The 15,899-nt window shown below is 35.0% G+C and overlaps 1 protein-coding gene across 1 annotated transcript in view; it reads left to right on the top strand.

The window, feature by feature from the left end:
* The first annotated feature begins 249 nt into the window (after positions 1-249).
* Positions 250-15,899, top strand: part of slc36a1 (solute carrier family 36 member 1) — a 42,364-nt gene continuing 26,714 nt past the window's right edge. The window contains exons 1-11 of the mRNA XM_082177289.1: positions 250-438; positions 4,018-4,127; positions 4,786-4,897; positions 4,971-5,061; positions 6,818-6,906; positions 7,506-7,595; positions 7,956-8,040; positions 8,480-8,698; positions 11,230-11,328; positions 11,423-11,589; positions 12,382-12,551. Coding sequence (XP_082033415.1) covers positions 4,100-4,127; positions 4,786-4,897; positions 4,971-5,061; positions 6,818-6,906; positions 7,506-7,595; positions 7,956-8,040; positions 8,480-8,698; positions 11,230-11,328; positions 11,423-11,589; positions 12,382-12,551 — 1,150 coding nt within the window. The 5' untranslated portion in view covers positions 250-438; positions 4,018-4,099. The remainder of the gene's footprint in view (positions 439-4,017; positions 4,128-4,785; positions 4,898-4,970; positions 5,062-6,817; positions 6,907-7,505; positions 7,596-7,955; positions 8,041-8,479; positions 8,699-11,229; positions 11,329-11,422; positions 11,590-12,381; positions 12,552-15,899) is intronic.

The raw sequence follows: 15,899 nt of genomic DNA, 5'->3' as shown, positions 1-15,899 counted from the left end.
AAAGAAGAAAATAAAGAAGAAAAAAAAAGAAGAAAAAAGATTGCTAAATATACCGAATGTGATTGTTTCAACATAATTTACGTTCGTTTTAATTTCGCCAAAGGCGCAACATGGGATGTGGATACAATTAGTTAAACTCTTTAATTTTCAAAACAGAAACATTAGTTATGTTTTTTGGTTTTGGACTGTAAAGACAGAAGTGAAATCAGCTGACTGACACGTGTTGATGGTCATGTGACAGCAGCATCAGTGGGAGGACGCGGGCGTCGCGTCGCCGCAGAATCAGATCTCAGCGGATAGCATCACAATTCGGACAGCAGATTCGGATCAGATCATGTCTGCTCATCTGTTCGCGTCTGTGCTGATAGCATATCCGGGTTCAGATATGGACTTTATGAGCTTCATATAGTAGGTGTATATCATTCAGCTGTGCTTACGGTAAGTCCATGTCTGTCATCTCATGTATGTAATGTTAGCTATACATTAGCATAAACAGGAGACAAGACCTTCAGTTGTTGACAGCATTGATAGCTGAAGGCTGTCGGGAACTTCAGGACATTACTGGCTATTTTTGAAAGCATTACACTTTATTACTACAGATTACTGTCGTGAACGCTCAAAGGGAGACATTAAATGAAAATACTCTTCAAGATTGAGTGCTTCCTAGTATTTCCTAGTGCTATTTCCTAGTAGAATATAATACTGATATGCTGGTAACACTTTACAATAAGCTTCATTTGTTGACATTTAGTTAATGTATTAACTAACATTAACTTATAATGAGCAATTTTGTTACAGTATTTATTAACCTTTGTTAATGTTAATAAATACAGCTGTTCATTGTTTGTTCATGTTAGTTCACAGTGCATTAACTAATATTAACAAATACAACCTTTGATTTTAATAATGTATTAATAAATGTTGAAATTAATATAAACTAAGATCAATAAATGCTGTAGAAGTCTTGTTCATTCTTAGATAATGTTAACTAAGGTAGTTAACTAATGTTAATGAACCTTATTGTAAAGTGTTACCGTTATGCTATATTACATTGACCTAGTTATATGACATTTTGCAATTAGGGTGTCATTAGTTAACTATGTTAGTTAACATGAATTAACAATACTTCTACAACATTTTATTATTCATATTAGTCCATTTTAATCATAACATTTACTAATACAAATTTTTATGATCAAAATATTTATTTGTAATATTAGGTAATGTATTGTGAACTAACAATGAACAATTAAATTTTACTAACTAACATTGACAAAGATTAATAAATGCTTTGAAAAATATATTACTCATTCTTAGTTCATGGTGGCTATTAGCTAATGCATTTTACTAATGGGACGGCGTTGTAAAGTATTACCATAATTACTAATACAACTTTGCAAGTCTATGTCAATGTCTTTGACAGAAAAATTCAGAAATTTTGGACTGTCAGTTGTTACAGGAGTACAGAATAAGAGGAACTTGGTTTCTTGATGTTTGTATTGCTTTTCACATCCTAAAACTGTGGCTATAAGTTGTTCCCTTAGATTTACTTTGTTGATTAAGACTTGTATTTAGAGCATCTTTTTTATGTAACCTGTCTATTAAATTTACTTCAATAACAAGTGAAATTCATGGCCATTAAAGTCTTTTATTGTTCCATTGATCTGTTTTTATATTGATTTGACTTTTACATACCGAGACCGGGTCAATGGGAACTGTGTTTAATTAAGGCAAAGCATGGCCACTCCAAAGTCAAACATTGACTTTAGATGTGTGTTAGCACTGAACAGAGCTGCTTTGCATTATCATATGTGTGGTTTTCATGCTCTGTTAGCTGTAGCAAAAGAGCTTTATGAGTCTATCATTTGTGGTTTAATCATTTCAGTTACAGGTTTTACTGCGTGACTGAATGAGTTTGCTGAATTTGTCTCAGATATTTTCACATATGTGGTTTGGAACCGTTTCAAATAGTTGTGACATCTTTCTGACATAAACAACTGGTGTATTTCACACTCATGATATTAATATCTTCATTACATGGTCTTTTGATGGGGTCAGAAGATATTTCTTCTGATATTTAAGTAGGCTCTATATAGAGAGGGAGAAGAAGAAAAATATATAGAGCCTATTTAAAATGGAGAGAGAGCACTTTTATGTGCTACAGTTGTAATCAAAATTATTCAACCCCCATTGCAAATCAGGCTTATTTGCTAAATTTACAGACTTTCAGCTGTTTGCAATGAACAAATCAAACAAAAGTAATTGACATAGCTCAACACAACAAATGTTTCAAGTGTTACCTGAAAATGCAACTTTTAATGTCTTCTGCAGTCTCAAAATTATTCAACCCCCTGAATGGAATCCCTCACAACAGCACAAATGTGCTAAACGGGTGTTGTCTCAAGCACACCTGATGCAACTAATCAAGGGCTTCATTAGTTGCACCAGGTGTGTTTGAGCTAGAACACACAAAATCTCTGAACTGGCTATAGGTTTGTTGAGTATCACGTTTGACTGCATGTTAGAAATATGGCAAAAGTCAAAAGAATGGTCCAAAAAGTTAAGAGAAGATATCATCGCCCTTCATAAACAAGGAACAGGATACAAAAAGATAGCAAAGGCACTAAATGTTCCTAGAGACACCGTTGGAAGCATACTTTGCAAGTTCAAAGTTAAAGGAACAGTGGTTACACTATCTGGACAGGACAGAAAAGGAAGCTATCAACGGCTGCAACCAGATTTCTGAGAAGGCAGGTTCAGAAAAACCCTTGAGTGGCTGCAAAAGACCTGAAGCAAGACTTGGTGGCAACAGACACTGAGGTTTCAGCTTGCACAGTAAAGCACATACTAAACACATGCGGTTTCTAACTACGGACCCAAAAGAACAAGAAAAGTCTGCTCCAATTTGCCCAAAATCATATAAATAAGCCACTGACATTTTTGGGATTCTGTTCTGTGGAGCGATGAAACAAAACTGAAACTTTTCCGCCCTATAGATCAGAGGTATGTCTGGAGGAAGAAGAATGAAGCATATGCTGAAAAGAACACTGTCTACAGTTAAGCATGGTAGTGGCTCGGTGATGCTCTGGGGCTGCTTTGCATCCTCTGGCACTGGAAACCTGCAGCGTGTGGAAGGCAAGATGGATTCATTGAAGTATCAGGAAATCCTAGGAGAGAAAACATCATTCCATCAGTGAGGAAGCTGAAGCTTGCGCGTCATTGGCCCTTCCAACAGGACAATGATCCCAAGCATACCTCAAATTCCACCAAGACTTGGTTGCAGAAGAAGTCCTGGAAGATTCTACACGTGACATCACAGTCACCTGACATGAACCCCATAGAAGATCTCTGGTGGGATTTAAAGAAAGCAGTTGCAGCACGTAAACCCAAGAATATTACTGAACCGGAGGCCATTGCTCATGAAGAATGGGCTAAGATTCCTCAGAAACACTGCCAGAAGCTGGTGTCTGGTTATAAATCTCGTTTGCAGCAGGTCATAACAACAAAAGGTTGTTCTACTAAGTACTAAATATGCTTGAAATGAAGGGGTTGAAACATTAAAAGTTGCCTTTTCAGATGAATTTGGAAAACCATGCACCAAAAACACATCTGTTGTGTTGAGCCATTTCAATTACTTTTGTTTGATTGGTTCATTGCAAACAGCTGAAAGTCTGTACATTTTGCCAATGAACCCGATTTGCAGTGGAGGTTGAATCATTTTGATATCTGACAATTAGACAACGCATTAATAATTCTTTCCTCATCATTTTCTCGACATGCATAATAATATAGATTGTGGCTGGGAATGATGCAGTAGTTCATTTGAGCTTCTGTGTGAAATTCTCACCGCTACATTAAAGTGTCAGATATGACTAATGTTAATTGCATAGTCATTTTGCATGTTTAAAATCCTCATATTGTTTTCAGCCCCAAGAGATGACACAGAAAGGGCACTGTGTGCGTCATGCGTGTGTTCTAGGAGGGCTTTTAACTCTGTTCATTTGTCTGCGATCACAGTGCCTGTAGATGCAGCGTCTCCGCAGGGAAGCTTTTGATCAGTGAAGCTATCAGTGGCAAATTACACCCTACCAAAGCAAACATGGCCTCTGATATCAACTATCAAAATGGTAAACCAATTTCCTTTGCGATATGGAACACTGTTTGTGACTGTTTTTCTTGGCTAAGCTTATAGTGAAAGATGATGTTATAAATGAATGAACAAACATACACTACTGTTCAAAAAGTTTGAAGTCAGTAAGACTGTTTTTGTAAAGAAATGAATACTTTTATTTTGTAAGGATGCAATAAATTGATCAAAAGTGACTGTAAAGACATTTATAATGTTACAAAAGTTTTGAGCTTTCTATTCATTAAAGGTTCCTCAAAAACAGTGTGTCGCGGTTTCCACAAAAAGATTAAGCAGTAGCCTACATCTGCTTTCAATATTGATGATAATAAGAAATGTCAAATAATCATAGTCGAATGATTTCTGAAGGATCATGTGACATTGAAGACTGGAGTAATGATGCTGAAAATACAGCTTTGCCATCAAAGGAATAAATTACATTTCAAAATGTATTAAAACTGAAAACGGTTATTTTAAATGGTAATAATATTTCACAAATTATTACTGCTTTTAATGTTTTTTTTATCAAATAAATAGGCAGTCATAAGAGACTTTAAAAAAAATCTTGCCAACGCCAAACTTTTGAACAGTGGTGTATGTGTTTTTTTCTATTCACTGTTTAATATCATATGAAAGCTATATCTGTGTGTTGGTCCTAGGCCCAGATTTTTCTGGAAGAAACGAGAGCCCCACTGAAGATGAGCCCATCCGCTCACCTGGGTCCCCACGGCAGACAGAATATGAACGGATCGGAGGAAGAACAGGATCCTCGTAAGCACTGTGATCTTCGCCTATTAAAACTTTTATGTTCATTGACCTATTTTAATTGTTTTATTTTGTTCAGTTTTTTTCAGACCATAATTCATTTACTAAAAGGAAATATTGGGACGGGACTGCTCGGATTGCCTCTGGCTGTCAAGAATGCAGGACTCGTGGTAGGACAGAACATTTAATTAGGAGATTAATGCATTATGATGTTGCGGTTTTATTTTTAACTGTTCTGGTCTTGTGTTCTGGTTTATCTTGTTATGAGAGTATATTAAGAACTTCCACAGCTTTTGGTTTTTGAACAGGCAACACAAACCGTGTTTGTTCATGTGTGTACATCCTTCTGGTTAGAGAACAGGATTTCTGTGGGTTGTGATTTTGTTCCCACTGACTGAGATCTGGTCATGTGTTAGTATAGGGTGTGTAGCAAAAAAAAACTATTGTTTTATAAACTATGGTATTTGTAATGAGGAACAGAAACCTAAGCACATTTAGTATAAATATAAATGCAAAAAATAAAAATGCCATATATATTCATCACTCCTCTAATACATTTAATACATTATACATTACTATTTGAATATATTTACATTTAATATGAATATACCACATTTCTGACAAAATACCATGGTTACAGTTAGTGTTACTACTCAGCAAATCCATGGCAAATATTGGTGATCAGTGCGACTTCTAAGAAACTATAGTGTCACTGGCATGAAAATAATAAAAATAAAAATGCTGGCTTTTTACAGAGTTTAAGGAAACAAAATACTAGATTTATAACATTTATTTTACATTTTTACATTTTTAATACTTTAATCATTCATATTCTGGTTTCAAGATTTTTGTTTTCCTACCTCAATGTACACTACCATTCAAAAAAATTGTGTGAGTAAGATTTCTGATGTTTTTATTAGAGAATTTGAAGTATTTTATGCTCTTTGTTCAAAAATACAGTAAAACAGTAACATTGTGAAATATTAGTACAATATTTACAATTAGTTATTGTATTTTTTTTTTTTTACAATTATTACAATTTAGTGTTATTTAATGTATTAATGTGCTATCATGACTGTTTTCTATTTTAATATATTTTAAAATGTAATTTATTCATGTGATGTCAAAGCTAAATTTTCAGCATCATTACTCCAGTCTTCAGTGTCACATGATCCATCAGAAATTTGATGCACAAGAAAAATTTCTTGATGTTATCAATGTTTTACTTGTCAACAAATTTTGAAGAGTAATATGTCAATTTTATTTATTTTTTTAATATATTATTTTTTCGATTTAATTTTATGCACCAGTCATTCATGACTTTAAAAAAAAAAAAATAGCACACCCTCAACAATCTGCGTAATTGAGTGCCTCTATCATCTCCATAGCACCATTTGACCTTTTTGTCAGTTGTATTTTTTTAGGGATACTTTGTGTAGTTGCACCACAACATTACTATTCCTTATCATACAAAACCCTTCCTCCCAGATTGTTCTCTAGACTGCATAGTGGTGATGCACAAACCTAACCAGTAAAATGTTAAGAAGTGTTGTAAATATGCAGAAACAAAAGAGTGTACATTTTGTGTTCAACACTGATAATAATAAGAAATGTTTCTTGAGCAGCAAATCAGAATATCAGAATGATTTCTGAAAGATCATGTGACACTGAAGACTGGAGTAATGATGCTGAAAATTCAGATTTGCCATCACAGGAATAAATTACATTTTAAAATAGATTAAAAAAAGTAAATAATTAAAATTAATTAATTTAATTTAAATTGTAATAATATTTTACAATGTGGCTTTGATTTTCATCCAGTTAAGTTTGTATAGGGCATTTATGTTCAAAAAGCAGGGTGACAGTTTGCAAGTTAAACGAGCTTTATCATTGGGTTGATGTTCTCCGTCTCTTCTTATGTTGCAGGTGGGGCCTTTAAGTCTTCTGGCCATGGGAATAGTGGCTATACATTGCATGAACCTCCTTGTGAAATGTGCACATCATCTAAGCGTAAAGTAAGAATTAATAGCTTGAATAATTGTAGATATGCTACCCCTCATGTTCTTGACAGGTTTTTTTTGACACACAACACCCTTTTGTTATTCTGCCATGGTGAATTTGAGTTTAGTTTTGTTTGCTTTATCATTTGTATCTGGCCAGATATTTTTTTATAAAAGTTTCAAAGCTTCATTTAGTCAGTGTTAAAGGGATAGTTCACCCAAAAATTTAAATCCTGACAGTTGACGGTAGCCATTGACTTCCATAGTATATATTTTTTCCTACTATGGAAGTCAATTGCTACCGTCACTCTCTGGTTACCAACATTCTCCAAAATATCTTCCTCTGTGTTCAAAAGAAGAAAGAAGCTTCAGTAAATATGATAGAATTTTCATTTTGGGGTGAACTATCCCTTTAAACACGAATCTACCTATCTATATATATATATGACTGTCGCTTCAATTCATGGACCAAATTAGTTATTTAATTAATCCATGGTTTAATAATTACATTTTGGTGTTTGTTCAGGAACATTTTTAGTAGAATATATAAATTACATTTTTGTGTTTCTGTCATGCAATTGACTTAAATGACACACTTTTTTTATTCTATTTAGAATGGGCAAGCCCTTTCTTTCCTATGGAGATGCAGTGGAGCATGGGATGGAGAACGTGCCATGGCTGAGCAGACACTCTGTGTGGGGAAGGTAACTGAACGGCTTTGTTTCAGTGCTTACAAGGCAGTTTTCTGTTTTGATTCAAAGTCTGTTAAAGTTGACGTGTAGTTTGTGCTGTTCTCACCATAATCTTTGACCACTTGTCACTTGTGACTCTTTCACTGTTTCACATCTTGCACATGATAGCCTATATAGTAATCTTAAACTACTGTTCAAATGGTTGGAGTCTGTTAAATAAAAAAAGTAATAAAAAACATTTGAACAGTAGTATAGTGTGCTCACTGGGCAGCTTGTCTAACTAAACTTGTGACATTTAGATGACTAAAAACGACTAAAAATAGTTAGACCTGTTCCTGATCATATTGATTTGTTTTGTTTTTCGGCTTTCAGGCGTGTGGTAAATGTATTCCTCAACATAACCCAGCTGGGCTTCTGCTGCGTGTACTTTGTGTTCCTCAGTGACAATGTCAAACAGGTGAGAGATCTTTAAATACAGAAGATTTGAATAAAGGTTTTTTGTCCGCATTAAAATAATAAACTTTAAAATCAAATAGCATAATTTCCTTTACTATCATATTATTAAATGAGTATCCAGTGAAAACAGTAGTGTCTGTAGGCCAATTGGTTGAACGTGATGTAAGATGCCAAAGTCAATTGTTTTATTTGCGTAGAATGTATAAATTGCTAAAAACATTTGCCCTAAATGCATTGTCTCTTTGGACAAAAGCTTGTGTATAAAATGTACCACAAGAGGGCAGCATTGCCTTTCACTTCATTTGGATAAACCACCTGGGTTTGCTTCTCCACAACAAAAAGATGTTCTTCCTTTCTTTAATTTTGGACCTACAAATGAAAAATTCTTTCAGTAGAATCTGTCATATTGTTATTGCCATAAAGGAATCTTTCCATTGTAGGTGGTTGAGACCGCCAATGCGACAAGAGTGAACTGTCACAACAACGAGACCGCGGTGATTGTCCCCAGCTACGACTCTCGCCTCTACATGCTCTTCTTCCTTCCCTTTATCATCGTGTTGGTGTTTATACGCAATCTCAAGTACTTGGCTCCTCTGTCGTTTGTAGCAAACATTTCCATGTGTGTCAGCCTGGTCCTCATATACTACTACTGTCTGACGGTAAGACACATTAAACACGCAACACACACTCAGAGTGCACAAAATATGTTGAAAGTGTATCATTGTTGCATACATTGCTTCCTTATTTATTGTAAATAGTGTCGTATATGATACATACTTTAGCCCACAATACAATTGAGCAGTCCAAAAAATATTTCAAGAAACTTAAGCCACACTATGTATGAATGTAATTGCATTACATAACAAAGTATTAATCCAATTGGTATTTATTTAAGACACATTTATAGCACAGACACACTTTTCAGGCAAACCATTTTTTTTTTTTTTTTTTTGTCACACTTTATGTTAGTTGTTTTGGTCACACTATGTACTTGCATCATACATTTTTTTTTTTTAGGTTCAATGTACTTATTGTATGGCAAAACACTGCTACACTTTATTTTATGGTGTCTGTGTTACAGTGTAACTACGCATTTAAGTACTGTGAAGTAATAATTAACTACATATTCCTACTATTGGTTTAGGATAGGGGTTTGGTTTATGGTTAGTTGCATGTAATTATGCATAATAGTTATTACTACAGTAACTTACATGTAACGTGTAACAAGGACAATATAAAATAAAGTATACAAAACACTGCTATTGAGGTGGGATACGGGTAAGGTTAGGCACAGTTTTAGTGGTCTGGTTAGGTTTAAGGGTGGGTTAAGGACTAAGGGAAGGATCAACAGTAATAACAGAAATTAATAACAGCTGTAAATAAATGCAGGTATTTTTTTTAAATATAAGTTTAACATAAAAAAACATGCAGTATTTACAGTAAAGTTACTTTTAAATGAAGTGTGTAACAATATTGTGTTACCCCCTAAGAAAAGTAACTAATTGCATTACTTAGTTACTTTTTATAGAAAGTAATGTTACTTTAATTTTGTGTTACTTTTTCTCACCTGGGCTAGACTTCCTTGTTTGTTTTTTAATTACAACAGGCAAATGTAAAGGCCTTTTCACACCAAAAGTGAAATGAATAATCCTCAGACTGAAGGAAATGCAAATGCACGCCTGTACAGTAGATACAATAAATTAGAAGAAAAGTAACTTGCGTTACTTATTTGAAAAAGTAACTCAGATGTTTTGTTTGTAATTTAAAAGTAATGTGTTACATTACGTGTTACTAGTTACATGAATATCGGATTTCGTAGCTCTTATTACTGGTAATGTCACCCCTAACACTGAAACCATGTATGTACACTATAAGTGCATTGTATCAAATGATTCATTTAAATGTTACTACATAGTAGTTAAAAACACTTGAAATAATACAATAGATCCTCTTCTCCCAGCCTTCTCCCCTGGGCTGCTGATTCAGTCTCAAGTGTTATGGATGTAGAGTTAAATGACAGGGTTCAGGGTTGTTTTTCAGAGCCCATTTTCTATTGAACAGCTTTAAATCAGACCCTCCGCCTGAAATTGGCAGAGCAGCTACTGAGAAACGAGCAAGTGGGTAACACAATTTCTCAGTAAGGGAACAAAGTTTGTCATGGTGGAAACAGCAAAAGGAAGTTGCATGGCTGAAGATTGCAAATTGGTTTGTTGTTCGCAAAATCATTTTTTGTGAACAGTCAGGGATTTCAAGAACGCTTACAGAGCTGAAAAAAGGACACAAAATGTTCCTCCAAAAGCATCTCGAACCCGAACATCATAAGATCAATGTAAATTCAGTGGTTTACCATCATGATTTTATTTGCATAACATTTATGCTCTAAAACATTATTTTAAATCAGTCTGATTTTATAGTGTCCCAAAAGTATGAGACTTTGTAAATCTAAATCAGATCATCATATACTGTAGTAAGAGATTTTAAGTTTTAAACCCAAATTTGAGTTATAATGAATAATTAATAAGAAATATTTAAGATAGTGTATATAACTATTTAACTATAACCATTTAACTATGTATTTGTTCAATTAAATTGTAAAAAAAAAAAAAAAAAACTTTGATTCAGCAAGGATGCATTAAATCATCAAAGTGACGGTAAAGACATTTATAATGTTGCAAAAGATTTAGATTTTAAATAGAACTGTAAATTCTGTTATTTTTAACTTTCTATATATTAAAGAATCCTGAAAAAAAAGTATCACAAATAAATGAAGCAGCACAACTGTTTTCAACATTGATAGTAATAAGAAATGAAGACTGGAGTAATGATGGTGAAAATTCAGCTTTGCCATCACAGGAAGAAATTACATTTTTAAAATATATTTAAATAAAGAAGAGTTAGTTGAAATTAGAAGTGGAAATTTCACAATGTTACTATATTTTTGATCTAATAAATGTAGCTTTGGTGAGCATAAGAGACTTAAAAAAATAACTTTGTATTATAGTGTATATAAGTATACTTAAATATAATTGTAAAGAAATTTCAATAAATCGGAGAATGCAAAGCAGCAGCTTTTTCTTGGTCTCAGGCTTTTGGACCTCACTATATATTCATGTAAACTTTTTTTTTTTGAAATATTCTCAATGTCACAGACTGCCTGACATGTTCTTCTATTCTTGTTTTGCATCGTCAGAATATCCCATACCCCATCAACCTCCCGCTGGCGGGACGGGCAGTTGACTATCCTCTCTTTTTTGGAACGGCAATATTCGCCTTTGAGGGAATCGGAGTTGTAAGTTTTTATTTTGCTCTGTTATTTTGTTTGTCACCAAAGAAGTATTATTCAGGTGAAAAAAGATGTCGCTCTCGATCTTCATCATTTACAGGTGCTACCACTTGAGAATAAGATGCAGAATCCCAGAAAGTTCCCCATGGTTCTGTATCTTGGCATGGGCATCGTCACCAGCCTCTACATCTCCCTGGGCACCATCGGCTACATTGGCTTTGGAGAGCAAATTCGGGGCAGCATCACATTAAACTTACCGTTGTGCTGGTGAGTGCCAGGGAATCTGTAATGTGTATTGTCTTCTTGTCCCACTTTTTTATTTAGATTTTGTTGATGATGATGAAAAAGAATCATATAAACTGAAATTATACGAGACTTCAGGGTTTCTAGGTTGAGCATTAGTTAGTCTAATCTTTTTATTTATGCATTACTATCATGCTCATATCCATTACCCATATTCACAAAGCAGATTAAAAATGGATCAACAATTATTATTATTTTTTAATTATTCGTGGAAGTGTTGCTTGTTCAAAAGTTTGAGGTAAAATAGATTTTATGCTTTTATTCAGCAAGGACACATTAAATGGATCAAAAGTGATAGTAAAGACTTTTTTTTTTTTTAAGAAATTAATATCTTTATTCAGCAAGGATGCATTAAATTTTTTATTTTAAGTCAATTCTGTTCTTTTGAACTTTCTATTCATCAAAGAATCCTGAAAAAAATGTCAGTTTCCACAAAAATATTAAACAGCGTAACGTTTCTTGAGCTGCAAGCAAATCATCATATTAGAATGATTTCTGAAGAATCATGTGACACTGAAGACTGGAGTAATGATGCTGAAAATGCAGCTTTGTCATCACAGGAATAAAATACATTTTAAAATATATACAAATTGTAATAATATTCAAAACATTGCTGTATTTTTGATAAAATAAATGCAGCCTTGGTGAGCATGATACTTAAAAAAAAAATCATACTGACCCTAAACTTTTGAAAGGTAGTTTGACATAAATGATTGCAGAAATAAGAAATGCATGTAATGTGTGTCTGTTCTGTAGGTTATATCAGGTCGTGAAGCTGCTTTACTCTTTCGGGATCTACATCACCTACGCGCTGCAGTTCTATGTGTCAGCAGAAATCATGATCCCGCCGGCGGTGGCGCGCTGCGGTCCCAGGTGGGCGGTGATGGTGGACCTCAGCATCCGCGTGGGACTCGTAGGCCTCACATGTGAGTCGTGCTGCAACAGAAACACCTTGACACACCTCTTCACTCCAGCAGTCTTTCAGCCAAATCCATCAGCCATTGAAAGCGTCAAAAGTCAGGAGCGTTTTCAACGGCTCATTTGCTTGGGCACACGTCCATGCGAGTGTCAAACGTCTCCTTTTCACCGCGACTCGAGGTTGTTCAGGCACTTCGCATGGCATTTGTCATTGTTAGATGAAGTCTATTTTTACCTTTTGTCACTTTTTCTGCAATAAGCCAAACCTTGAACACAACACTGCCCTACAAAGGCAGAAGACCTTAACTCGCTAGAGTGGGGAACTGAGAAAAAGGACTTTAAAGATTTTTAGTTGTCCAGACAAATTAATTATAGGTAAGACACTGGAAATTTGGCAATTAGATGTTTTAGTAATGAATATTATCTACATACAAAAAAATCTTGAGCTCAGACTTGACTTTTGACCACTATTTTGACTTTACTGTACTCTGCCGTTGTATTGTCTGCAAAAAGCGAGAAGTCACACCAAGGCAAATTCCAGTAACTTCCACATTATCAATATTTGGTTGCTGATCACCATTTACAAAATCATTATAGTAACACCTGTATAAAATCTAGGGATCATGGAATTTATTTTGGATATGTTACAATTGCTTCTCAACTATTTGTTTCACCTACACTTTTATTCAGGTATCGTGTGTGTCAGAAGTGCTTCAGTGACAGATGTATGACACAGGCTACACCGTAATTTAAACGCGGCAAAACTTTCAATGGACGGTAAAATAAAGGCAGAATGCAGTAACTCCAGGACGGCACAGTAACTTCTAAACAACGGCTAAACAATAGCAGAGTACCCTAACTCAATTTGAGCATTCCAAACAAAGGCAGAGAACAGTAACTGGTGTGTTCTGCCTTGGTTTCTCCTGTGCGTTTGGAAGTTACTGTTAAGACAACCCATTATTTTCTCAAAAAAAACAATGTAATTGACTCAAGATACTTATTCACATGATAAAGGAGATCTTAAATGTCCCAGAAATATCAATAACTAATTTTCGACCAAAAATGAACTGTTGTTTACTCTCTTTTGCCTTTGTAGGGCAGAACAGAGAATGTTTTCGGCATGTGACTCAGCCCTGTGATAGATATTCGGATGGAGTGCTGAAAGTAAATGAGCTCTGTGTTTTGTTTGGACAGTGTAGGTGGGCTGAAGAAGGTGGTCAGGTAATGTAGTGGACATGAAAGCGTGCCTCTTTTGCTGTAGATGAAGGTTTAGCTCCTTTTTTTTTAAATATCCGTGAATGGCACATGCTTGATCAAACCACTCTACTTTCAGCACAACAGCTACATCCCAGACCTTTAAATGTATTTTTAGAAATATCCGGTAGTGTTTTTTTAGTTGTGTTTTTTTAGCAGTTGTATTGATTTCCCTTGAAACCCGAGGATGTTAATTCCTGTTTGACACGTGAGGTGGCCGTTCTGCTCTGACAGTGTTTTCTTCACTAGGAGGCAGTCTTGAACACCGCTTCCACTTACATGAGCAGCCTGTTAATCTTAATATACTTTACTTAGTCTCAAGTGTCACATGGGAACCAAACATGTAGACTACATATTAATGCAGTTTTCAAATATTCGTCAAATCAAATCAACCAAAAGCTGAATAAACTAGCAGCCAAAGAGTGTTTCTCTTGTTAAAATCAGGGTTGTATTCTAGCAGGTCAATTGTAGGGTGTAAGGCCTGTGATTATGGGTTGTTCCGCTTTCTGAATATTAATCACACAGGATTTGCGAGTATGAGGTGAAGATGTCGTCAAAGCACCTTCACAGTTCATCATGCTTTGCGCCGGGCAGTTACAAATGGGCATGTCCAGGAGTACCTAATCAAAGCTTGTGCTGACCGCAATCTGTTGTCATTTTCTCAGAATGATGATACATTTTCAGATGGTCTTCAGCTTCCAGACATTTTTAGCTGTTCATCACGCCCTCCATTTGAAAGTCACTGACTTCGGGTCAAGATTATGTAGCCAGCAAATACATTTGTGCTTTACATGGTTAAGTTGACAGTCCTTCCTCTCACAGCTGTCATAATGTGTACATCTGCCTGATTTATTTTATCACTGCAAAAAAGAAATATCATAATCCGTATTTTTGTCTTGTTTCCTTAAAACAAGATAAAGGTACTTAAGGAGAAAAACGCCATAAAATTGATAAATGATTAAAAAATATACTACCTTTCAAAAGTTTGGGGTCAGTGAGATTTCTTTCTTTTTTTGTGAAAGAAATTAATACTTTTATTCAGCATGGATGCATTAAATTGATTAAAACTAATGTGACAAAAGATTTCTTTTTCAAATAAATGCTGTTCTTTTGAAGGGAATTTTTTTTTATTCAAGATATATTTGCTGATACAAGTATTAATATGCAATTTTTCCACGTTTTTAAAACGTGAAATTGCCATATCTTGAACTTCCTCGTTGCGACAACCTCTCAATGCCTCCTTGTTTGTCCTGGTTTGAAGCTTCGCCTGAAGTTTTCAGTCCATTTGGATGATCTCAGTGTAAGCACAGAATAAAGCAAAGCGTTCTTCTGTCTGCTCAGCAGTTTCAATATTCTGCATCAATATTCACTCGGTAGCATTTGCATCTTAACTTTGTTCTTTTTTTTTACATTTTTTATTCTGAAACCAAATTCAAACACTGGAGACTCTCTGTATTGAGGGCAGACAGGACGTAGTTGAGAGTGCCTTTGTCTTGAAGACCAAGACTGTGACGTCTCATTTGTAGATCTCTAGAGAGAAGCTAGTGGGCTTCATCTAGAACACAGAGCTGAGGCTCTTCTTCCACCTCGTGTGATCACAAGTGCATGCAGAATCCATCAAAGGCCAACAGCGGCTGTACTGTGCTGATAGTGTGGATTCAATAAGCATGCGTTGCAGAGAATAACGTTAGAAGACAAGAACACTGTGTTTGACAAGAAGACTAATCCTTTACCCTTAAGGGGCTTCACTGCTGTGCCGACTGACATATAGGTGGCATATTCAACATGTTTATAGAGCTGCTTGTGCAAATGAATAACATAACTTCATAAGAATGTGATCGGTTACTAAACATGCACATTTATACACAAACATCAGCATACAAAATCCAAATATGTATAGAGAGCGGTAATAGTTGTTCCATCGGAAAGTTGTCATAAGGGCTGTATCTAAAGTGTGTTTTAAAGGGGTGGTATAATGCCGTTTTCACAATATGTAAAATAAGTCTTTGATTTCCCCAGAGTGTGTATGTGAAGTTTTAGTTCAAAATACCCCGTAGATATTTTTATATAGCATGTTAAAGTTGTCACTTTTTGAGGGTGAG

This window comes from Leuciscus leuciscus (assembly GCF_965113295.1).
Source record: "Leuciscus leuciscus genome assembly, chromosome: 8".
Classification (NCBI taxonomy): Eukaryota; Metazoa; Chordata; class Actinopteri; order Cypriniformes; family Leuciscidae; genus Leuciscus; species Leuciscus leuciscus.
The sequence above is the reverse complement of the archived record's forward strand: the minus strand, read 5'-3'. Positions and strand labels throughout refer to the sequence as shown.